The sequence below is a fragment of the Myxocyprinus asiaticus genome, chromosome 28 (assembly GCF_019703515.2).
Source record: "Myxocyprinus asiaticus isolate MX2 ecotype Aquarium Trade chromosome 28, UBuf_Myxa_2, whole genome shotgun sequence".
NCBI classification, from domain to species: Eukaryota; Metazoa; Chordata; class Actinopteri; order Cypriniformes; family Catostomidae; genus Myxocyprinus; species Myxocyprinus asiaticus.
Window position 1 is genome coordinate 11,183,788 of NC_059371.1, and position 26,897 is coordinate 11,210,684.

The 26,897-nt window shown below is 38.8% G+C and overlaps 1 protein-coding gene across 1 annotated transcript in view; it reads left to right on the top strand.

Annotated features, from left to right (window-relative positions):
- Window positions 1-26,897, top strand: part of LOC127419228 (adenylate cyclase type 6-like) — an 86,672-nt gene that overhangs the window by 33,811 nt on the left and 25,964 nt on the right. Inside the window, exons 4-7 of the mRNA XM_051660463.1 lie at window positions 15,998-16,147; window positions 18,342-18,463; window positions 20,478-20,589; window positions 23,430-23,557. Of these exons, the coding sequence (XP_051516423.1) occupies window positions 15,998-16,147; window positions 18,342-18,463; window positions 20,478-20,589; window positions 23,430-23,557 (512 nt within the window). The remainder of the gene's footprint in view (window positions 1-15,997; window positions 16,148-18,341; window positions 18,464-20,477; window positions 20,590-23,429; window positions 23,558-26,897) is intronic.

Consider the following 26,897-nt stretch of genomic DNA (forward strand, 5'->3'; position numbering starts at 1 on the left):
ATTTCAGAGGTATTTCTACTCCTGATGATGTCATGGTTTGAGGGACGTTCTGTTGTGTGCCTCATCCAATAGGAGTTGAGAGTTCGATCCTTTAGTGAGCAAGGCTTCATGGGATTTGTAGTCTGTTTTGGACTCCCTTTGTTTGATTTTGGCGCGATTTTTATCAGTATAATTTATGACCTGGTATGTGGGGGCTTGAGTTATGTTTTTACGACTGTGTTAGGCCTGCCTTTGTCTTCTATCTGAATACATGAGGCCCAACAGAAATTTCATAAAATACTTAATTAAAGAGTTCTATGCCATGAACCAAACCAACCAGATACAAGGTGAATCACAACATTACAAACGTTGATTTGAAGCAAAAAAGTAATCAGACAAAAAGACAAAGTACAAGACTGCGTACTAAACATCCTTAATGAGGGCATGATCTACAATCCCTTGAAGCAATGCCAATGATGTAATTGAATTAAAAGCAATGGAAAAATATACAGCCATTGATTTAACGTTGTCAATTATGAGTACAGAAAGTTTATGACACAATATTCAGATCTTTACAAACATATCAGGTAAGTACTGTAGTTTGAGAGTGTTGGGAGACTGACTCGATTGCGTCATTCCCATTGCTTCATGGAGGTGGATGGCCGATTCTCTTATCGGTGGATTTTTCTTTGTAAGATCATGGGTAGTGTAGTTATTCAACAAGAATTCTGCTATTAAACACTTTTTCAATTGAAAAGTTTAAATAATGTAGACTAATGGCTTCAACAGAAGCATATACCATCGATTAACAACCTCGGAGCTCAGGGTAGGTTCTATTTATAAGGTTTATAAGGTATCATTAAAAATCAATTCTCTATGGAGAAAATTACTTCTGGAACCAGACAATTGCACTCTACATGCATCAGACAGTCAGTGAAAGGACTGTGGGCAGATCCAACCTGATGATGGACTCCAGTAATAGGTCATGTGAGACTTTGGAAGGACATTGTGGAATTTGGGCTAGAGTTGCTGAGAGAAAGTCATGATAGCTGCTGGAACACCTTTCCATTCTCACATCACCTTTTCAGGACCATCACTAGTTTGCTTTATGACACTCAGGCACTAATTGCCCTTTCATGCTGATTTAAGGATCCATATTGCAGTTTGATTTGTGATTTTTAAATGTAGGTTTGTGATTAAAAGATTTTGTATTTTTGTCAGTATCCCTTGGCCACCTTTTGAAGGTTGAATTACTGCAGTCTCGCTCTCAGAGGCATTAGCTCAGTGTTAAATATTCTCACCGCTTGGCTGCTTTGCAGAGGTTGCAGAGGTAGCACATAGTCACTAACCTCTCACATGTGTATTAGATCACAGTTCAGCTGGACAGGGACAACAGCTCTCTTTCAAAATATAGCAAGCTGCATTTTCCTCTAATGTTTATGCATTTAGCAGACACTTTTAAAGTGCATTTGGGGTATATATTTTTCTCAGTCAATGCATTTCCTGGAAATCAAACCCATGACATTGGTGTTGTTAGTGCCATTCAGCTGTTCACAAGAATCAACACATGACGCGACACCATCCCAGGGGACAGCGTGTACTGAACACTGTTGCAGTGTAAAAGCAGCTATATGGTTAAATAGATTCAAGAAAGATAGACCAGTCAGATTTTAGGATGCAAATATATAAGTGACGCCATTGCTGTCGGTTACATTTTGCTGTCAATGTAAGTTGGTAGGAGATTTTCAAACTTTATTACTAAATTTCCTAAAAATTATTAAGTTTACATTTATTTTTATTTTTTTTGCCTATATTCCACTCTTCCTCTGTCTGTCTCTTATTTTCCTTCATAATCTATTTCTGTCCCTTTCACTCTATCCTCACAATTCCATACAGATATACTCAAGGCTATAGTTTGTCTGCAATCCATGGGAACATATTCTTTGTCAAAGCCCAATAGTTTCATATTACCAGAGGTTTCTTTCCAGAGGCGAGGGATATTACCACCCCCGCCCCTACTGTAGTGGCATCAGAGAGGACGCAAAAGCCAGACATAATCTCCAATGATTATAATGGCTTTATGTAATATCTGGAGCAGGCACAGGTAGAAAAACAGAGGCCAGCGTTGAGAAAAGAGGACGGGTGGCTCTACAAACACAAATGACATAGCGAATGACAAATACCTGGAAGTGCTGAATGAATACATAAAATACTAGCAAAATCATACTTTGTACATCTGATTAATATCCCCACACCTAGAGGGATCTGGCTGGTTTGCATCTTTAATTGCCTTACCTAAGAAGAAATACAACCTTAAACTGACATTGGACCGACATGGGTTTTTCTGCAGCCGATATGGATCTACGGAGCAGTGTGGCTTATGGCCGATATTATTCTGATGTAATCAATATACTTATATACAATTTTGTGATAGCAAATGAGACGTGCGCAAAATTGTGCAAATTAAATTAACACTTATTTTATAAGTGAAAAAGGGAGCTACCGCTTTCGTTAATTGGTTAAGCAGGCATAGGTATCGCAGCTGATTAATTGGCTTGGCTTTGGATTTAACATTGTGGGTTAAATATAGCTTAAGCTCTATCGACAGATTCTGTGACATGCTCTCAATTACCACACAAAATTGAGAAGACAAACAAAAAATTGTGCATACCGTAATGGCCTTTATGCTGATTTATACAGTACTTCCGGGTTGAACCTCTAGCCAATACGCGATGGTTTGCATTTATTGTTCTGCGTTGATGTGTCTGCGTCATTCTGCGAGTACACAGCCACAATATTAGTGTGTGGAGAGAAAATGCCTTTTTTTGTAAAATAATTATACATGTCATAAATAAACAAAAGCAATGTAATTAATTGTTTCGAAAGTATTTATTAAATTATTGTAGCATTAAAAATGAGTTCATCAAAGTGTTAAAAACTGAGTTTTAGGTACACATTATTTATTATTCTGCCTGCCATTCAGAGAGAGAGAGATACATATAATGTATAATTGCTCTTAAGTCTCTTAAATAATTATAAATAAATATTTTGCAGCTGAAAAACATAAAAATCAAACCAGTTAATAACTACAAAGTGGTTTTTAAAGCTTAAAAGCTGGACTTTACAATGCATGTAGGCAATATGACCATCTCTTGACAAGTGCTTTTTAGTTTGCTGACAAACTTGTCACTGATGCTGTCAATATACACTAGCTTAACTTGTATTTTACCCAGAACATTCCTTTAATGTTCCTTGCCCCACCTCTCTAAGCAAGTAAGAATTGCAGTGGATGGTGAGAGCAAGCTGTAATGGTAATATGTGTTTTATGAAGGATTCTTCTCATCGCTCATTGACTTTTAAAGGAAAAATTTGGCAGACACCAGATTGGATCTCTAAACATTGGCTTTTAAGGAAAGAGATGTTCTCAGTCAGTAAATATGACACTTTGAAGTCCAGGAAAATATTTTTATGGGTTGATTTGAAAGAGAGAAGAAAGAGATGATTGACAGAGTAAAGAGGGTGAGCACTTTCTCTCTCTGTCCCAGCACTGGTGATGGTTGATGCTAATAAATCTTTAGCGTGAAGGAGAGAGGTGTCAAGTTGTGCAAACAGAACGGCCAAGCTTGTGGATTTGTGTGTATGTGTGTGTATAAACCCACTGACCTCACCCTCTGGAAAAGAGCAAGCAATTAGGCCCTGCTTGTGATATGCACACACACAGCTGATAACACACTGATCATACCAGTGTCATAAATGTTTGCAAATATTCAGGCACATTTAGCATATTATGGTAGTGCACCCGAACATTAAAAATCATGTCATTCAAAAACCATATGACTTTCTTTTCTGCGTGGAACTCAAAAGGAGATATTCAGCAGAATGTTCAAGATTCCCTTTTCCATAGAGTGAAAGTGGATGGGGACCAGAGACAGCCGATGTCACTATTGGTTGTTTCAAGGAGCACAGTATGACGATACTTGAACAAAAATGAGCTGCATGGTCGAGTTGCCAGAAAGAAGCCTTTACTGCACCAATGCCACAAAAAAGCCCGGTTACAATATGCCCGACAACATCTTGACACGCCTCACAGATTCTGGCACACTGTAATTTGGAGTGACGAGACCAAAATAGACCTTTATGGTCACAACCATAAGTGCTATGTTTGGAGAGGGGTCAACAAGGCCTATAGTGAAAAGAATACCATCCCCACTGTGAAGCATGGTGGTGGCTTACTGATGTTTTGGGGGTGTGTGAGCTCTAAAGGCACGGGGAATCGTGTGAAAATTGATGGCAAGATGAATGCAGCATGTTATCAGAAAATACTGGCAGACAATTTGCATTCTTCTGCACGAAAGCTGCGCATGGGACGCTCTTGGACTTTCCAGCATGACAATGACCCTAAGCACAAGGCCAAGTTGACACTCTGGTGGTTACAGCAGAAAAAGGTGAAGGTTCTGGAGTGGCCATCACAGTCTCCTGACCTTAATATCATCGAGCCACTCTGGGGAGATCTTAAACGTGCGGTTCATGCAAGACGACCAAAGACTTTGCATGACCTGGAGGCATTTTGCCAAGACGAATGGGCAGCTATACCACCTGCAAGAATTTGGGGCCTCATAGACAACTATTACAAAAGACTACATGCTGTCATTGATGCTAAAGGGGGCAATACACAGTATTTTTTTTTTTTGTGATTAACATTTTTATTAATTTTCAAAACAAAGAAAAACAAAACATATATATAATGATTCAACATTAACTCCCACTACTTCCCCTCCCCAATCAAGAAACCTACCCGACCCCAAACGAACATCCCAGTGGTCTTTCATAAGTACACACATTTAAAGAGAATAAAATTGTATATATATATATATATAAGATAGATAGATAGATATACACATACATACATACATACATACATACATACACATATATATATATATACATACATACATATACATACATAAACACATACACATACACCTATAATAAACATACAACTCAAAACTATACCTCTCTCTCCACAGCCCCACTGCGAGAGCCCCCCAAAAACATCAAATATCTACCCCATTTCCCAATAAAAGAATCACATATCCCCAGCCTTCTACATGTTACCTCCTCGAAGGCTGCCACCCTTCCCATCTCCTCGCATCACTCCCGAATTGAGGGTGCTCCCACCGACTTCCAACCCCTTAAAACAATCTGCCTGCCTATCATCGCACTGGTGAGGACCCAATTTTTTTATGTATTTATCACCTACGTCGATGACCGACCCATCACCCAAAACACAGAGTCTGGGGCAAAATGAAATCCGAATGCCCAACATGTCACACAGAACACTCTGTACCTTCAACCAAAATTCCTGAATCTCAGCGCACCACCAAAAAACATGGGCCATGTCTCCTTCCTCTGATTGGCATCGCCAGCAGGTGGGTGTGGCTTTAAGACCAAGCCTGTACAATTTAGAGGGGGTCCAATAGAACCGATGTAAAATCTTGAATTGTATAAGGCGCACCCTTGCATCTCTCGATGCAGTTTTTATGTTTTTTAAAATCCTAGCCCATTCTCTCTCCTCCAATTCCAGGTTTAAATCTTTCTCCCATAATCTCTTGAGAGTGGTTGAGACTCTGTCCCCCAGACTCTGAATTAATAAGGAGTAATACACTGATGCCTCATGGCCCTTTCCAAAAGCAGAAATCACCACTCCTAGAGTATCTGCTGCTTTAGGGTGGTGTATGCTACTCCCAAAAATAGTACAGATCAAATGGCTTAACTGAAGATACCTAAAAAACTGAGCTCTGGGGATCCCAAAATATTGAACCAGATTTTCAAATGATCTCATCACACCGCTCTGGTAAAGATCACCGAGTGTATTAACCCCCTTCACAATCCACTCAGACCAACAAAAAGGGGACTTATTAATGCATAGTTTGGAGTTTAGCCATAGGCTCGAGGCAACATTTAGATAAATATCTGAATTAAACACTCTGGACACTTTTGTCCATACTGAGTGTAAATGTGAAATAATGGGGTGTGATTTAACTTCTCTATTCAGTTCGATGGAAAGGCTGTGCAATGGCAAAATAGGGGCAAGAAGTTCTTGTTCAGTGCAGAACCAGGGAGGGACTCTTTCAGGTGGAAGCAACCAATGAGCCAAATGTCTGAGACTGAATGCATAATAATAAAACAGAATCTTGGGTAGGCCTAGCCCACCTTTGTCAATCGGCCTATGTAATTTATTGAAATGTAGTCTGGGGCACTTACCTCCAAATGAAAGACTTCGCTATGCTATCAAATTGCTTGAAATAAGAGGGGGGGACATCTATAGGGAGAGATTGTTGTAGGTAGTTGAATTTTGGAATACAATTCATTTTAAAAACATTAACCTTCCCAATCATCGATAAATGTAATGAAGCCCACCTGACTACATTGCTCAAACCGTTTTATTAAAGGGTCAAAATTAACTCTGACTAAATCACACAAATTTGTTGGGAATAAAATGCCCAAATACTTAATGCCCTGTTTTGGGCCACTGGAAGGCACCCGGCTGGAAGGCCATTACTGGACAGTACGCTGTCAAAGCCAAAGCTTCGGATTTAGACCAGTTGACTTTGTATCCTGAGAACTTGGAAAAGGAATTAATAATTCTGTGGAGGCAAGACATAGATCTAGTGGGGTCAGAGACGAATAATAAAATATCCCCCCTGGAATCACCCCTGGAAAATCATCATCATCTTTTCTTATCGCAGCTGCTAATGGTTCCAGGGCAAGACAGAACAATAATGGGGAAAGAGGGCAACCCTGACGGGTGCCCCTATCCAGAGTAAAATAATCTGAAATTAATCCATTTGTTTGTACCGCTGCTTCAGGGTGTCTATAAAGTAACTTGATCCAACCAATAAACGTACTCCCAAACCCGTACATTTCCAAAATCTTAAAAAGATAATCCCATTCTACCATATCAAACGCCTTTTCGGCGTCAAGTGAGATGGCAGCGACCGGAGACTGATCATTCGCTACTGACCACATGATATTGATGAAACGCCTGATGTTATCAGAAGAGCTGCGGCCCCGAATAAACCCCACCTGATCTATATGTATAAGAGATGTCATAACCTTACTTAATCGGTTAGCCAAAATTTTAACCAGAATTTTAACATCTAGCCGGATCAGGGAAATTGGACGGTAACTTTTACACTCGCTTGGATCTTTGTCCTTTTTAAGAATCAGACTGATCTGGGCTTGTGTCATGGTTGGCGGAAGCTTTCCATTCTTTAATGATTCAGTATAAACTTCTAACAAAAGTGGAGCCAGTTCTGTAGCATAAGATCTAAAAAATTCAGCGGCAAAACCATCTGGCCCCGGAGCCTTGCCTGTAGGTAAGGACTTAATTACCTCATCAAGTTCCTCCAAGGTTATCTCAGAATCAAGTGTTTTTTTGCTCATTCGTCAGTTTAGGGAGTTCTAATGGTTCCACAAAGTTTCTAATATCTTCAACAGTAGATGAAGATGTGGAACTATATAGATCAAGATAGAATTCTTTAAAAGCATTATTAATATTAAATGCTGAGGTAAATATTTCACCACCAGCAGATTTCACTGAGGGAATGGTAGAAAAAGACTCTCTCTGCTTTATATACGTATCTAGCCAAAAGCTTCCCTGCTTTGTCCCCTGACTCAAAGTATGACTGTCTTGCCCTGAACAACAAAAACTCCACTTTCCGTGACAAAATAGTATTATACCTGTATTTCAATCGGGTCAATTCTCTGAGACCATCAGATGACATACGGCGCTTCAGCTCTGCATCGGCACTTTTAATATTTCATTCCAACTCCACGAGTTCTCGTGCTTTGGATTTTTTGATAAATGAGGCATACTGTATGATCAACCCCTAAGAACCGCCTTAAGTGCCTCCCAAGCCACGCCCACAGAGGATACTGAGGACCAGTTGGTCTCCATATAAACATTGATTTCAGTCTTTAACATTTGTTGGAAATCAGGATTTTGCAAAAGGGATACATTAAAGCGCCAACTATATGATTTCCTTTTCTCTGTATGTGGCAATATCTCTAAGTTCACCAGGGCGTGATCTGAGACTAAAATGTTTCCAATTGAGCAATCAACAACAGATGAAATGAGAGACTTAGATATTAAAAAAAAATCTATTCTAGAATAAATGTTATGAACTGATGAAAAAAATGTATAATCCCTACCAGAAGGGTTCAAAAGTCGCCAGATATCTACAAGATTTTTACAGATCTTGTGAAGCGTCAGTGTTGCTCTAGGGGGCTCACACACTTTTGCTTCACTATGATCAAGGACTGAGTCCATCAAAAGATTAAAGTCTCCTCCCAGTATTATATCATGAGGGGTGCCAGCAGCTTGCAACATCCCTTCAAGATCTATAAAAAAGCCCTGATCATAAATGTTTGGTGCGTAAATATTAGCCAAAATCATCCTTTTTCCCTGAATTTCTCCTAAAACAACAATGACTCCTAATTTATCTTTAATCTGTTTGAGACATTTGAATTGTAGATGTTTATTAATCAATATAATAACTCCCTTGCTCTTACTTGAGCCAGCACTAAAGAAAACATGTCCACCCCATATCTTCCCAAATTTTTCAGCCTCCTGCGGGGAAAGATGCGTTTCTTGAAGAAACACTATTTCATATTTCTTGCGCTTAAGAACAGAAATAACCTTCCTTCTTTTTATGGGGTGCCCCAACCCATTCACATTCCACGTGGAGAGAGATAACCCATTCACATTAACATTTGACATATTGATATAATAAAAAAAAAAAAATGAGTGTGTCAAAAACAAGATTACACAGACCACATTACCCATTAGTGAAACAATCAAACCCCAAACTGCCCCCTGAACAAAACAAACAGAAAAAAGAAAAACTTGCGCATTAACCCCGCGCACGACAGCGCCAACCGGCATCAATCCCTCTAAACTCAAAGAGTCCATGTATGCATGTGAGAATCCCGGCGACAACTTTGCCATCGGATTATTCAAGTCCGGTGTTTCTGCTCAAATTTTGTGAGGCACAATTACATAACAGAAAATACTTTGTAAAACAGACCCCAGCCAACAGGCAGAATAACCGAAAAAACATGTAGATTAATTCACAAAACTGTCTCGAAGGTGTGTTTCTCCACAAAATAAACTCCAGCTGATATAAAGCCATTCAGTTTCCTCGGACAGACAAACAAATGATCAGAGAGCCGGCTGTTATGAGTGCTGCAGATGAAGTAATCATTCTACTAGGAGGCATAAGCACAAAGAACAAACATATTTAACCTCAACTGTCCCGAAGTAGTGTAATTCCACAAAACAAGCTCCAGCCGTTAGGCAGAGCCAGCGCGAAAAACAAAACCGGCATCCCGGTTCCTCGGATGATTAAGAGCCAAACTAACTCGGAGGCCGCGAAAAAAAAATAAATAAAAATACATAACTTACTCAGCCCGTCAACTTTATAAAAGACGTCCTTTATGTGAGCATGTAGATATTCTGTGGTCATCCAAAGCGTCCATTCTCGATCTGGCTGGGAAAAAAAAAAAAAAATCTTCAGTCAGTGCAAAAGTTTCTTGGAGTCATTCCATAAAACAAACTCCAGCTGCTCGGCGGAGTCAACGCAAAAAGAAACAAAAATGGCACCCAGCTTCCTCAGATAGTAGAGTCGCTGAACCGCAAGTCAGTCCACTAATATAAGAAACATCAAATGGCTTACTCACTCCAATGTATTTATAAAGGAGAGTGCCTGTTTTGGACAAGTAAAAACTTTGTGACCATTCTTCGTTTCTATTCTCAGTTTGGCCGGAAACATCAATGCAAAGGCGATCTTCTGTTGGTGTAAGAGTTTCTTACATTCCTTGAACCGATCGCGTTTCTCTCTTGTGGAATTCGCAAAGTCCGGGAACAAGAAAATATTATGGTTCTTCCAAGAAAGCTTCCCTTTACTCCTCGCCTGGCGCAACACGAGATCTTTATCGGATGATTTCAGAAATCTGGCCAGGATCGATCGGGGCCTTTCTCCCTCAGCAGATCTGTGAGCTGGGACTCTGTGAGCTTGCTCGATTTCCAGCTTGTGGCCTGTTATGTCGAGCAGACTCGGGAAAAGCTCGTCCAGGAATTTCACCATATCTCTGCCCTCTTCATGCTCAGGAATTCCAACAATTCGTATGTTATTCCTTCGGCTCATATTTTCGAAATATTCCAGTTTTTCCGAAATCAATTCCAAATCTGTTTTGGACGCGGTCGGATTAGCAGATAATTCCCTTTCCGATGACTCAAGATAATCGATTCGTTTTTCAACTTCTGTCAGTCTTGTAAACAACTCAGAGAATTTTGTTTCCGTCGCCGTAATCGATCAACGTATTACAGCGAGATCCTCCAAGTCAGCAAGAACCTTCGTCGACATCACTGACATGTTGGACAACTGACGCTGAATATCTTCTCCCGACGTGCCATCCAAATCAAGTCCCCGTCTCGCAGTCCCATCAGAGGCCTCAGCTTGAACACGTAAGTGTCTTTTAATGTCTCCAGAGTCTGAGAATTTTGACTTTGATTTACCTCAAAGAGCAAGAATGTAACTGGGTGTATCGAATCTCACCGGATCACAACATGAAAATAATAAAAAAAACTAGCAAAGTTCGCAGAGCTCATGTCTCACACGTCTGTCTCTCGCATTGCGTCACGTGAACCCGGCAATACACAGTATTAAGAACTAAGGGTATGCAGACTTTTGAACAGGGGTCATTTCATTTTTTTCATTGTTGCCATGTTTTGTTTCATGATTGTGCCATTCTGTTATAACCTACAGTTGAATATGAATCCCAGAAGAAATAAAAGAAATGTGTTTTGCCTGCTCACTCATGTTTTCTTTAAAAATGGTACATATATTACCAATTCTCCAAGGGTATACAAACTTTTGAGCACAACTGTATATATATTTTATACTATAAGCAGCAACTTTATATCAAATTTCTTTTATTTTTTCATGATTTTTATTTGATTAAATCATTCGCAGTGTTTCATGGGCTTATGGTTCATGCTATCATTAAAGGTGTTAAGCACACAGTCTTGATCCTTTTTTTTTTTTTTTTTTTTTTTTTGCCGGATTTCAAATTCAGAAAGAACAGGGGAAGTAATATGGAACTATAACAATCAACAAACCTGGACCTACTTCATAGCCGTGCAGTTATGGGAAATTAATTAATACCTGAACGTCTGTCAAGCGCTCAAAATCAACAATGCTGTGGTAGACATAATACTAGTGCTGATGTCTTTTGTCTAAGCTCTAAAAAACACCCATGTGCTCATGCATGCTGTCACATGTGCACACACAAACCAGGCCCGGGTTTGCTTTAACAGAAACTCTAATGTAAACAGAGCTCACAGCCATCTGCCTAATGTCAGTGTGGCCAGCAGGATCTGCCTTTCACACACACCCTGCTCGACAGCATTATTGCCTGTTGCCTGTCCCTTTGGTTTCTCATTTCGTATGCTGTTTTGCTGGAACAATCTAAAGTCTAGTTTTTTATCTTACGTACAGCACCATACAGTACCATGTTCTCTATGTTCCTTCAGGTCAGTCATTAGATAAGCATGTTCCAGCGGTTTGTTTGCTGCTATCATTTCAGATACAGTACATCCTCATTAGTTTAACAGCACAGACATAAGTGATCCAGTCAGCTTCTAAGAGGCTTTTAGATTAATGTGTTTGCTAATAAACTAGTCTGTTTGACATAGTGAAGTGGGACTGAGTAATTTTTTTTTAAATGTTTATAGCTTTCCCTTAGTATCAACTTGGTCTGTGCATTGATTAGTCGATGAATGAAGTAGGTTTATCGACGGATTATTTTCCCACCATTATCAGGGCTTAATTTAGTGTCAGTTGACCTCTGGCTTTTCTTATGCTTTCAAAATACACTGTACAGGACTGAACAACACCAAAACAATTATCTGTGCTGTTACGTTACTTTAACATCTACATATATTTTTCTTGAGCGATGGCGGCCAGTTGTTCTCTTACGCAGAAGTGGTATTTGCTTGTTTGTTTCTCCTTTAGTTTAAACATTAGCCACCAACCTCTACTCAGTTTACTTATTTAAACCATGACCTGTACTACTCATCGATAGCTAATATTGGCATTATATTCATGAACTGGCTCCCTCGGTGAGCCTGGTTTCCCCCAAAGTTATTTTTCTCCTTAACTACTGTACATCTTATGGAATTTTTGTTCCTTGCCACAGTCGCCTTTGGCTTGCTCACTGGGGGTCTTAAGACAAATACTATTTTTATAGCATAACCTACAATCATGTTTTCATCAAACCACACAATGAAGATTTTAAGACATTACATTACAGCTTAATTTGTAATTTTTTGTCACAGTATAATTTTCTGTAAAGCTGCTTTGAGACTGTGTGTGTTGTGAAAAGCGCTATCAAAGTTTTGTCCGCGGAATGATCCCAAAACACTTTAAACTGCAGTACAGCCCATTGAAGAGACTGTAAGTCTATCCCTCACAACCTCCTTTTCATTCCCATTAAAAATCAAAGATGGCGCTAGCATGAATAAGGTCTATAAAAAATAAAAATGACTTGACTTCTCTTTTGGAGTGAGTGATAAAAACAATCCTAGGGTTGGGCATTATATCAAAAATGTACAATATATTTGATATTATTTTATTAGCGATATAGATTTAACCAACAGTGTGAATATTGCAGCAATTTTTATTTTTATTACTGCCCATTAATTTTTATTTGGTTTCCCATTGACTGTGCCAGTAAAATCCTTCTGTCACAATTCGTAAGTTTAAGAGCACTGAAACGGAGATATTTTAATAGCATCTCTGATTTAAACTTCAAATGCAAAAATGCGGATATCGTTGAGAATTTTGATTCATTACCGTAGATCAGCTCTTTTGAACTCTTTGTTTCAGTGAATTGGTTCATAACTCTTGAACTAAATCATTGATTCAATGATTCATTTTTACTCAGAAGTCCTTCTTAGTAGCTATAAAATATTTTTGTAAAAATATACACTACCGGTCAAAAGTTTTGAAACACTTACTCATTCTTTATTATAATTTTTTTTCTTCATATTTTTGAGTAATAGTAAAGTCATCAAAACTATGGAATAATGTAAATGGAACTATGGGAATTATGTTGTGACTAAACAAAATCCAAAATTTTGTGTTATATTTTAGCATCTTCAGAGTAGTCACCCTTTGTCTAGAATTTGCAGACATCTCAACCAACTTCTTGAGGTATCACCCTGGGATGCTTTTTAAACAGTATTGAAGGAGTTCCTATCTATATGCTGGGCACTTATTGGCTGCTTTTCTTTATTATTTGGTCCAAGACATTAATTGAAAAAAGTGTTTGTTTTTTGTTTTTTAAATAAAATTTTAGATTTATAATGAAATAAATTAATATGGTGGCACAATTATATTTTTGTCTACAAAACTCATTTCAAACATTTAAGCATATGCCTTCAAATCAAAAGATTTTTAAGATCATGGGAAACGTGTTTCAAAACTTCACCGGTAGTGTATGTTGGTTAATTTTGCTGTTAATTATGTACTATGTATTGTTAATTGTTATTTTGGTGGGTATAAATAAAATAGCATTCTTTTGTGTGTTTGTTTTACGAAAAACATTCCTTGATTACTTTTCATTTGATTTCTATTGTTTTTTTACTTATTGCATTAAACATTTTGTTTTTCTACTTGGCAACAATGGCTGTTTGGTCTAATAAATGGTTCCTCTGATTGGAAAAAAAAAATCTTTTTAATCAATTTCAGTGATAGTCCATAAATACTGAGATACTATGTAACACAATTTTTGTTCCTGGGTAGTAAGTGTTATTTCCTAATTGCTTATGCCTCAAAAGTATAGAAAATGGCTATTATTCCCCACAAACTTTGCTTTTGTGACCAGGACAGTGATATTTTGAAATTTACCTATTTCCAATGAGAAAACGGGCGAATTTGTGTCTTTTCGTTTACATAAAGTCAGAAAAAAACAACATATGAATCCAAATTAACATGTATTTATACTAAAGTAATACAAAAATAACTACAAAAGATTTAGAAGTGAGTAGTTTTTCGAGATTTACGATTATACTGTAAATCACTTTCATGAATCAGTCCCCAAATGTAGTCTCCCATCATGTTCTCGTTATACTGTCCTTGGTAGCGGCGTTCAAAGTCCAGTATATCATGATAGAAGCGCTCGCCTTGCTCCACCGAGTACGCTCCCATGTTCTCCTTGAATTTATCAAGATGAGCATCAAGGATACGGACTTTGAGGGACATCCTACAGCCCATTGTGCCGTAGTTCTTCACCAGAGTCTCAACCAGCTCCACATAGTTTTCGGCCTTGTGATTGCCCGAAACACTGCGACAAAGCTGTTCCAAGCCGCTTTCTCCTTACTAGTGAGCTTCTTGTGGAATTCATTGCACTCCAGGATCTTCTTTATCTGTGGTCCGACGAAGACACCAGCTTTGACCTTTGCCTCAGACATCTTAGGGAAGAAGGTCCTTGAAGGATGCCGACTCCTTATTTAGAGCTCTGACAAATTGTTTCATAAGGCCCAATTTGATGTGCAGTGTTGGCATCAGCACCTTCCGGGGGTCCACCAGTGGCTCCCACATTTTTCATATATGATATATTTTTTCAATAACAATGAAAATTGTAAAACATTTTAAAATTAAAAACTTTACAATTTTAAAAATTAACACATTTTATAACAAAATTTTGAGCAACGATTGTCCATCTTACTTTCCAGAGTTTTTTGCAGTGCTCGCAGGTGAAATGAGGTGCCCAGAGTTTGTCTTGATCCTCAAAAGGCATGCCAAAATATGCATTGTAGGCCTCGCACATCTTAGCAGATGCTTCCACGGAGTACTTTTTTGCTCTTGTCTTGATAAATTAGCCGCAGACTTAGAAAAATGCGTCTGCCGGATGCTTGCAGCCTCTTGATGCCATCTCAGAAAAATGCAGATATGTATCCACCTAGGCAGCTGGAACTAAACTGAACTGGTGGGCTTAAGGCCCCTGTATTTACAGTATATTACTATTTATATTATTGGAAAGTTCTAGAAAGTTCTAGAAGTTACTCCAAGTTTACTCAGCACTGAATCTATCTGGAATGTTCTGGAAAATAGGTAAATTTCTAAATATCACTGTCCTGGTCACAAAAGCAAAGTTTGTGGGGAATAATAGCCATTTTCTATACTTTTGAGGCATAAGCAATTAGGAAATAACACTTACTACACAGGAACCAAAAAAAAACAAACATTTGTTACACAGTGGAATATCCTCGAAACTACTATCAAAGTAAGAGCTGTTGGCTCATGAGGACCCTGGTTTGAATCCGACTTGGATCACTTTTACTTTCCGATAAAATAAAGGCCAAAAAAAAAAAAAAACATAAAACGATTAGAAAGACATCATGATATTTTACTGAGAATTGTACAGTCAGTATTTTGTCATATTTTAATGTTTTAATGTTTTAATGACCTTCTGTATCTAAGACTTGCCACACTTGGCTTCTGCAGCAATGCACATACCACGTAATGTGTCTTCTGGTGTGACTTGGTGGTATCGCATTTATTTAGAGATTCAAGGGTTTTAGGAATGAAGGCCAACAAGTGGTCTGGTCTATAGTCTCTGTGCAAAGCTTTTGGCAAAGTGTAATGGTGTGAACCGTGTGACTTCGTGTAACTCTCATCATTCTCCCATTACCCTTGCTCCTCACTGACCCAAAGGAACTAACAGTGTTGGCTTGGCTTCAGGCTCCATTTTTAGCTCCATTTTGGCTCTCCTGGTTTAAACGTCTCTACAGGAAGTAGCCTTACTGGTTCAGAGGTTGGCTTTTTTTCCCACACTACTATTGAGTAAGAGCCAGAGTACAACAGATGTCCAGAGTACAGAGCTAAAACTGTTTGTGTTGATCACTAGAGAAGCATTGAATGGTCCTGTGTTTTTATTTTTCTCCCCTCAGCTGAGCGCGAATGTGCTGATATTCCTGTGCACCAATATCATCGGGATCTGCACGCACTACCCGGCGGAGGTGTCTCAGAGACAGGCCTTTCAGGAAACGAGAGGCTACATCCAGGCCCGACTGCACCTGCAGAGAGAGAACCAACAGCAGGTCAGTTCTTACAGGGTCTTAGTGCCCAACAGCTACGGATAAGGATGGGTTGGTTTAAATGTGCACTCAGGAATTTTTCCCCATTAAAAAAGTTATACTGCCAATGAATTAAGTCATTTAAAAACATATGTATAAAATCATAAGCACTTACATGAGATGAAGACTTACCAGTCATATCAGTAACATTATAAAAGGGGGCTGCCATGTTGAGATCACTTGACCAGTCGAATACTACTCACTTAATCTCAGTAACCGGACTTTTTCATTCATGGATTAAATGAATCCTGGCTGACCATGAATAGTGAATTTCTACAATGGCATCGCTAACTGAAAACTATTGATTTTAAATGATGATGCATCCAGGCTGCTAGGTGTCAGTGTAAGTGTAAGGCGACATAAACAAAAAAGTTACTGAGTGCACCTTTAAAAGTCTTGCAAGATTCATATGTGACAGTCATACCCCGAACTCAAACATGGTTTGAGCAAATTCGAATATCACAAGATTTACCATCTACACACAAATGGTTGGATCGATCTACATAGTATTGATACTTTTGATACTTTTAATGTTATATTGAGAGGATCAATCTTCACATGAAAATATCGATTCTTAGTTTGTTTGTTTTTTAACTAGTGATTTGATCATTTTTCAGCATGAAAATTACTGCATAAAAAAAGCTTAGAAAACATTAACTTGCAAATAGTTATCTAGAATAGGAACTATTTCTCCTTTTTCTCCCAATGGGTTTGTGTGAGATTCGCTATAAAGTTGTTTAAATTATAAGTTCTTATAATATTGGTTGTGTTCGAATTGTTGTCAATATAATAAACAAAATAGTAGTCTGCTGATAATTTGCAGTTTAGGTCTATTGAAAATGAAAAGTTATGGCTTTCAAATATAATGTTAAATGGATAATTATCCTTTTTATCCACTGAAAACAAATATATTTTTTTATAGGTTTTCTATGAGACAAAAGTGTTCCTGCAGGGGGCTCAGAAAGCCAAATTCTACACTGGAGCGAAATCTCAGGACATCTCACTAAAAACGATATGCGTACACTAAAAAGTAATTGTTTAAATCTGTAAATTCCAAGAATTGGTGCCTGACAACAAAAAATGGAAATCCGCCCCAGTAAATCTCTATAAATAATTTAAAAAAAAATGTTTTATCTCAGACTGATTTCACAGTGAAATCGGAAACAGTAGGTTGACTTTTCTTTAGCTAAAATTGGTATGTGCTTACCGAAATGCGAAACACTGCCCCTAGTGGCCAAAGCAGTAAATTCTGTTGGCCTATGTGCACGTGTGAGCTCCATTTTCCAGTTGAAATGTCCATGGAGGGGTGCCAAAAGCAAGTTGTGAAGTGAGTTGTTTTCAGCTGTATAAACCGTAATACGGATAAGAGGAATGCATATTTTATAAACTGAACAACCCAACCCATACCCCGTCCTAAACCTAACCATCAGTGGAGTAAAAATGTAATGTTAGAGGGGGAAATGCAACCGAATCACGCTTGGCAATGATTATGCGAACGTGATTACTACTTGGTTTCAATGCGGTATGCAAACCCGGGTCTCCCACGCTGCTGATGCAACATGCTTCCGGTCACACCAAAGGGGTAAGTAAAAATGCTGGAGCCAATGCAAACATGACTGATAAGATATGGTGCTTGTCGGTGAGTCGTTGAGATAATGTGGTCGATCCTAGGGTACTGGAACTCTTGGAAACAACATGCCGACTTCCCATGTGATCATGTTGCCTGTCTAGAAATCTTTAACAACCAATGCTGGGTAAAGTTACAGCGTCTACGTGCGACGGTCTAGACAATTCACACCTGAAAAATGATACTAATAAATTTTAACAGTCATTGAATTGAAAATAAAAAGTGAAGAGATTAATTGTGATAGAAGTACTTCTGCATCTACACCAATTAGACTTATCGTCAAGGCCAATAAGCCCTGTCCATTTTTGGAAACCCCTGTTTCATGCTAATTGCCATTCTACTTCTATGACTGTGAAAGAGATCAAATAAACAGTAGTCAGTGGACATGCTCACAAGTGTGTGCACTGGGATACTGATGTTTGACATGCAAAGATCATTTGCATAAAGAGAGGATGTATGAACTTTAGTGAGAAAGAGAACAGCAGGATGATCATTTCTCACACTCTCTTCTGTCCTCCCTACACTCTTCAGGAACGCCTGTTGCTCTCTGTTTTGCCAAGGCATGTCGCCATGGAAATGAAGGCTGACATCAACGCTAAGAAAGAAGACATGATGTTCCACAAGATCTACATCCAGAAACACGATAATGTCAGGTCAGCATTACTGGCTTGAGCCAAATTGTGCCACACTAACATTGTATACTGGTGTTATATCTTAAAGGTGACAATCACACACACACACAAAAAAAGCCTTTAAGCTTCAATAAAGCCATATACAGTATTTTTCAGATAATTCTTTAGGATTGGATTGTGAAAAGTGAGTCATGTCAGGCTGATGATATGATTGGTTAATATTATGTATCCCTGCCCACATGGCCTTGGTTACATCAGCAAAAAAAGAGAAGTCATTACAGAGGAGGAAAAAGTTATTACACTTTGATGGAAGATCATGACAACAAACATTTTCTTTTTTTTTTTTTAAATAATGCACTGATGAATCATGTTCAGTAAGACCCGGGATGTTTATTATGTAAATTGTCAATTTTTATTTCATGTCTTTAAATAGAGAGTTTTCATTGTAGTGTCTATGGAAATTTGACTGAAGAAATTGTTTTCAAAATTACATGGGCAGTTGGCATATTCTTTTCACATATTTTTTATGTTATAATATAACATCATATATTACTAAGGGACACGTCCCTTACAAAAAAGTACTTTATCTCTATGATATATACCAGTGCTACTCAACATGCGGCTCGCTGGAAAATTCTCTAATCTTTTACTCACCCTCATGCCATCCCAGATGTGTATGACTTTCTTTCTTCTGCAGAACACAAATTAAGATTTTTAGGAGAATATTTCAGCTCTGTTGGTCAATGCAAGTGAATGGTGACCAGAACTTTGAAGCTCCAAAAAGCACAAAGGCAGCATAATAGGTTTAATCCATATCTTCAGAATATAATTGGTGTGAGTGAGAAACATCAATATTTAAGTCCTTTTTTAATATAAATCACTTACAGGTGTGAAAGTGGAGATTTATATTAAAAAAGCCAAGGACTTAAATATTGACCTGTCTCATCCACAGAGCTGAGATCATAATAGGTCTTCAGAAGAAAGAAAGTCATACACATCTGGGAAGGAATGAGGGTGAGTAAATGATGAATTTTCATTTTTAGGTGAACTATCCCTTTAACTAACATTCCAACATTCTTACTATAAAAATGTTAACTTATATTTTTATATATAATCAAAACAATTAAGAGAGCGGCCCTCGAGGGTATAGGGATCCAGCTTTGCGGCCCTTGACCTTTCCGAAGTTGAGTAGCCCTGATATATACCGTGGTACTAAATTATTAGCATATTCACGTACCATAGTACTTATTTACATTGTACTTCAAGGTACTTCAAAGAACACCATGGTATTACCATGGTACATGTCCAAAATACATGGTTAATTCCATTATATTGCCTTGGTTCTTACTTGTTAGTGTTACAACCAGGAAACCCCTTGACCATGAGTGTCAACCTTTAAATAATGCAATTCATCTCTTTTTTTATCATGTCTAGTGGACATGTGTCTCCTTTTGTTTATCTTCACCCTTTTCATATAGCTCTACTACTGCCTATATCACTCTTTTGTCCTTTGCTAATAGGAGCACTGGTGCTTTTCTTTTGAAAGGTGGTCAGCTAATTATAGCAAGCGAAGGAATAGTTAATTATAAGTCATTAGGCCATCACTAACCCTTAAATATACTGAATTGTGGCTGTGATTGAATTAATGCACCCCACAGCATATGCTATTACATAGCCATGGATAGAATTAACCTCAGCTCTCAAGGGATTTTCATATATACATTACACACACATATATTTTTCTACATCATTCAATTGGCAAAGAAGATGATCTTATGCACCTTTGTACTTAAATCATTAAAATGTAAGCTCTTATATATAGAGAGAAAAGAACATCTGTTTCACTCAATTAAATTCACTGTGTTTTGCGAGCATGATTGTTTTCGATATTGCTGAAGCATTCAATCAATACACGAACATTGTTAGTTTAAACAATTGCAAAGACCATAGACATTGATGAACATTGTGATGAGCATTGTGAAATATGTCATATAATTGAACTCTCTCTCTTTCTCTCTCTCTTTTGCGGTCTCAGTATTCTGTTTGCAGACATTGAGGGTTTTACGAGTCTGGCGTCACAGTGCACTGCACAGGAGCTGGTCATGACTCTGAACGAGCTGTTTGCCCGCTTTGACAAGCTGGCCTCAGTGAGTCTTCATTTTGAAAGCTTTGCGAAATGTTTTGCTTGAATAGTGTACTTTTGTTGTCTTTCTTTAAATTAAATGCCACTTGGTTAATATATATTTGATATTTTCTTATCTAATTCATTGACATTCATACATTTTTAAGTGGTGCCAAATATCTTATGTTTAAAATATTTAGTTTAAAATAATTAATAGATTCTGTTAGATTAAAAAAATGAACAGTTGCTGAGGGAAAAGGACACTAGTTCTGTGCGTTCATGTCATGTAGGATTTACAATAATTGCGAATTTCCGACTTGTAAAAAGCTTTCACATCTTTGTCGAATTACTAATTACAAGTTGGAACCTCTTAATTTCCTTTCCTTTTCTTTTTTTACAGTTTACACATATTTCTGTTTGATAAGCCATTTTATTTTAGCCAGTGTTACCTGGTGTGCTTACTTTGTTCTTAAACATTTTGTATGACTTACAGAGGTGAACTAATGAATGAATGTAGTGATAACACACTTTGCTGTCATCGACAACAAAGACGCACATGGATCTCTTTTGGTGTTTTGAGCACTGCCATTGAAACAATTTCCGGGTCCGAGGATGTGAACCGTTCTGAGTAGAATCTCTGCATTGCTATGTCGTAATTGGGTATTTCTTAAACTTTGGGCACTTTTAGCACTATGAATTTCTAGAATGTAAAGTTGTGTAAAAAAAAATTATTCACACTCTGGTTACTTCTTTTTATTTGTCTACTTACAATGTCGAACTGTGCATCACAGGGGATTTATATAATTTTTGCCATTTTTTTCTGAAAGTCATGAAAATTCCCAGCACGTCTCATATTCTGTTTGTGTTTTAATAGAATTCTGTGCTGGAAGTGACACTGTTGGAAATGTAATCTTTTTTTATTGTTTTTGAAATAAAATGACCGACTCCTTTGTTGTGCTAAGGATAATTTCATAGCTAAAATTATATGTATCCTAAATACACACATTAAATAATATTTTTTAACTTAATTTTTCAAAATTACAGATTTATTGGAAAGGATTCCCCACAAAATTATTCTGCTCACAAGTGAAGTGATTTGTTTTCTTCAGTCAACACTTGTCTCATATTTAATCTCAAGTATGCTCTTCACTGACACTTCTAGACACTTCAAGTACACACATTTTTGAAAAAGGTTTTATAAGGGGCTAAAATTGTTTGGTGTGGTGGAAATAATAATTCTTAATTTTGGAAAATGTATAAAAAATAATTTTCACATAATAATTATTGAAATGGTTTATTTCAGACTTTGTGTAGATGATCATAGTTTGAACATGTAATAATTTGTATTTTTATAATGGATTTTCATAGTTTAATATTGAAAGTCTGGATCTGGGATAAGGCTAAAACAGAAGGCATTTCAAAAGTACCAAAATAAAGGATGGAAGGCATGGTAAAAAGTTTCCAAGTTTGTTTTAATGTGACCTTCATAAACAAATATGAAAGGTTGAAATCAGTTTGTAAAAAAAAAAATCACCCCCCTGGGACATGATATTGCCCAAAATTTAAGACAAAAACTATTACAGTAATTCCAACACAATGTGTACTCTGCATTAGGATTGGTTTTCCAGCATGTTAGTGTGTTCATCAGTTTTCTCAAATGATTGTCAGAAGTTGTTGAAATTGACACATGGTCATGCATGCTGTCACATTAACACCCAAAAATCACACACAGACCCTGTTTCCACCTGGTATTAAGATGCGTTTTTGGTGATCCGATCACGTGGTCAGCGTTAAATAGAGATGTAAACGGGGTGAAAAATATTTTGTAATCAGATCACAAAAACCACATACGGATGTAGTCAAAAACTAATGTGACCACATTTCATTTGATGTGTAAACACTTTGCTCAAAATGTTGCGTTTTGCTTATAAATTGTTTTAGCTGCATCTGGGAGAAATCGTTTTTTCCATGCTTCTTTGTCTTTTTTTACTATGTTGCGCTTTAATGTCCTGCAGTAACACACTGACAGTGAATGATGTACACTACCGGTCAAAAGTTTTGAAACACTTACTCATTCTTTATTATAATTTTTTTTCACATTTTAGAATAATAGTAAAGTCATCAAAACTATGGAATAACATAAATGGAACTATGGGAATTATGTTGTGATATAAATCGCAAAATAAATCAAAACTGTGTTATATTTTAGCATCTTCAAATTAGTCACTCTTTGCCTAGAATTTGCAGACATGTACTCTTGACATTTTCTCAACCAACTTCTTGAGGTATCACCCTGGGATGCTTTTTAAACAGTATTGAAGGAGTTCCCATCTATGTTGGGCACTTATTGGCTGCTTTTCTTTATTATTTGGTCCAAGTCATCAATTTCAAAAACATTTTTTTTTTTTTATTACATTTTAGATTTATAATTAAATAAATTAATATGGTGGCACAATTATATTTTTGTCTACAAAACTCATTTCAAACATTTAAGCATACGCCTTCAGATCAAAAGATTTTTAAGATCATGGGAAACATTTCAGTCAGGTGTTTCAAAACTTTTGACCGGTAGTGTATGTCATCATGAAACAGAGACCCTCCCCTTAAAATCTGAACGTAAGTGGTCACAGGAGATGCATTTAAGTGACCAGGTGCAAACAGCGATGTGTCTCGCCTGAGCACATGTAATCAGATCAGCCGAGACGTATCTTAATACCTGGAGTAAACGGGGTCTCACTCTGTATATCACACACTGGCCAGAATGACGAGCATCTTTTTGCACCTCAGTGTGAAGCTGCTATCTCTCTAGTTTGAACTTTCCAATTAACTTATGTTCCTGTGTGCGGTGTGTGTGTGTGTGTGCAGGAGAACCACTGCTTACGGATTAAGATCCTGGGGGATTGTTACTACTGTGTGTCAGGGTTACCTGAGCCCAGGGCCGATCACGCTCACTGCTGTGTGGAAATGGGAGTGGACATGATTGAAGCCATCTCGTAAGTCTTGCTCAGCTGTCAGAAAATAAAGAGGTTGCCCAAAAGAGGGACCAAAACAGGAAAAACATGATGTGTTGTAAATCCACATTACAGCTGGCCCTCAGGCCATGTTTCTTCAGTTCAGAACTTTTTCTCTCTGGAAGTCATTATGTTAACACAGAGGTGCTCACCAGGGCCAGAACTAGGATGTGATCTTTGTGGGGGCATTATTGCCTTTAGGGTGAGCAATAGGTTCTCTCTTTGGGCACAGGGAAAATCTAGGCCCCCTAACCCTCCCTTAGACCCAGCCGTACTGCTCACACTTCTATGGGAAGAGATCTACTTTTTGTAATGTTATTATAGTAACATATCTACCATGCCCAAAATAAATAAACAATTTAAGTAGTGTTGTCACGAAATACCAAAATTCATTAGTTGGTACCAGTACCAGTGATACCACAACAAAACTAATACTAACTAATTTGTTAATTTATTAAACATTGTTTCAAGTTCTCAAGTAATTATTCAAGAATAGTAAACCGTTTGTGCTGAGTGACTCCTGCTAGGTCTCCTAAGCAACCAAATTGGCCCGGTTGCTAGGGAGGGTAGAGTCGCATGGGGTTACCTCCTCATGGTCGCTATAATGTGGTTCTCGCTCTCGGTGGGCCGAGTGGCGAGTTGTGCAGGGATGCCGCGGGGAATAGCGTGAAGCCTCCACACGTGCTATGTCTCCGCGGTAACGCGCTCAACAGGCCACGTGATAAGATTTGAGAATTGATGGTCTCCGATGCAGAGGCAACTGAGATTCATCCTCCACCACCCGGATAGAGGCGAGTCACTATGCCACCACAAGGACTTAGAGTGCATTGGGAATTGGGCATTCCAAATTGGGGAGAAAAGGGGAAAAAAAAAAAATAGTAAACAGTTATAAAATAATAACAAAGAAACAAATGAAAAGTAATAAAACAAATAAAAACCATAGAACAAACCACTTAAATTACTGGTCTTCACTTTATGATAATCATACATTAATACTTTTTAAAAGTACTAGTTTTACTTTTAAAAGTTATACTGCCGAGAGCAGTTAGTGGTTTTCTTGTTCCCTTACGACTCAGTACACTTGACATCTACAACCTTCCCCCAGCGAGGGTGAGGAGCGTGCACACGCCACTGACATGGAGATGCTTTGTGTCCTTTCAAGGGCGGTCGAAGAGCTTGGTCTTGTGTGGTCTCCTTCAGAGGAACCTGAAAAATCTCGCCTTGATGAGTGGCACAGTGATTCAGCTATCCTCACCAAAGTGGACCACAGGGAAGGCAAAGGTTATGCCCAACTACCCCCTGTCGAAGAGGTGGTAGCGACACATCTCTGCCTGGCGAGTAACAGGGCGTGGAAGTCACGCCCCGTTCATCCTTCCAAACCGTGTCGACTTACGTTAAGCCTTTTTTACTCTTCAGTGCTGGCTCAAGCGCCATGTGCCACGGCATGCCTGGCCCCAAGGATGCATGCGCATCACTATATCTCACCGCTGTCTACCTTGGACAGTTCCTGCCTTCTACCAGCAAGGTGTCATGTTGGTAGAATCATGACCACGGATGCTTCCAACACAGGTTGGGGGGCGGTGTGCAACGGATGCCCGGTTTTCGGCACCTGGAAGGGTGCAAAGAGGGCATGGCATGTCAACCGCCTGGAACTGTTGGCTGTTTTCTTAGCCTTGATGGCTTTTCAGTCCGAAATAGCAAATTATCATGTTCTGATTCGCTCGGACAACATGACAGTTGTCCGAGCGACCAATGATGAGACTGATGCGTTGCCTTCTGTAGAGCGATGTCATCTTCTCTCCTTGCGGGTGACATATGTCCCAGGCCATCTGAATTACAGTGCGGACCTATTGTCATGCCAAGGAGCGATGCCAGTCGAATGGAGACTTCATCCTCAGACTGTCCTGAGGATTTGGGAAATATTTGGTGAAGCGGAGATCGATCTGTTTGCCTCTGTGGAGAATGCCCACTGTCCCCACTGGTACTCCAAGTCCCAAGCTCCATTAAGAGTGGATGCAATGGCCCACAAATGGCCTGCGAAATGCAAGTATGCATTTCCCCCAGTGTGCCTCCTGCACTCTGTCATATGCAAAGTCCGAGAGGACAAGGAAACGATTCTATTGGTTGCGCCGAAATGGCCCAATCAGTCCTGGTTTACAGAAATGATAGAGATTCTGGACAGCCCTCCATGGGAAATACAGCTGAGGGGGGATCACTTCTCTCAAGCGCAGGGCACAATCTGGCATCCCCAGCCTAAGCTGTGGAACCTGCATGTGTGGCCCCTGAACGGAGCGCACTAAACGTGACTCAGTCGGTTATGAACACCATTTTGCAGGCTAGAGCGCCGTCTACCAGACGCCTTTACACACTGAAATGGAATGTATTTACTAATTGGTGCTTTTCACACTGCAAAAACCCTGTGAACTGCCCCATATCTGAAGTTCTCACATTTCTTCAAGAGCGGTTGGATGGCTAAACCCTCCTCACCCGGCTACGGTTCCAACTTGGGACTTATCTTTGGTCCTAAGAGCACCCTGTTCAAGCCTCTGGACTCTGGAATTGTGTGTGCTTTCTCTTAAAACCGCATTTCTGCTGGCTCTGGCCTCAGTAAAACGGGTTGGGGATTTGCAAGCACTGCCAGTTGACAGTTCATGTCTGGAGTTTGGTCCGGGTCTTTGAAAAGCCACTGTCAAACCCAGAAAAGGGTATGTGCCTAAGGTTTTAACCATGCCCTTCAGAGCGCAGGTGGTTCACCTTCAAGTCTTTTTTCCTTCTCCATTTAATTTGAACGAGAAGTCTTTGCTTTTGCTATGCCCTGTGCGAGCGCTACACACATATTTTGAATGCACCCGCCAGTTCAGACTGTCTGACCAGCTTTTTGTGTGCTGTGGAGGACGCACGAAAGGAATGTCCATCTCCAAGCAAAGACTTTCTCACTGGATCATTGACACAATCATAAGGTGAGAATTGCCCAATTGGTGTTAAAGCACATTCAACTAGAGGCATGGCCTCTTCATGGGCATGGATGAATGGTGTGTCCTTACAGGACATATGTTTTGCAGCAGGATGGTCTTCTCAAAACACATTCGCACATTCGAGTCATGAGGGAACGTCTTGGTTTTGTATGTAACATCGGTTCCCTGAGACGAGGGGAACGAGACATTGCGTAAGCTGGCCGCACTACAGACTCAGAGTTCTTTGAGGTGCGAGTGATGTGCTCTTGTCTCTCAGTCAGAAAATTCTGAGGAATGGTGTTTGCGCACGCGCTTTTCTAAAAGTGCGGGGCTTAAAACCATAGCCAATTTTAGAATTGACGCTATTG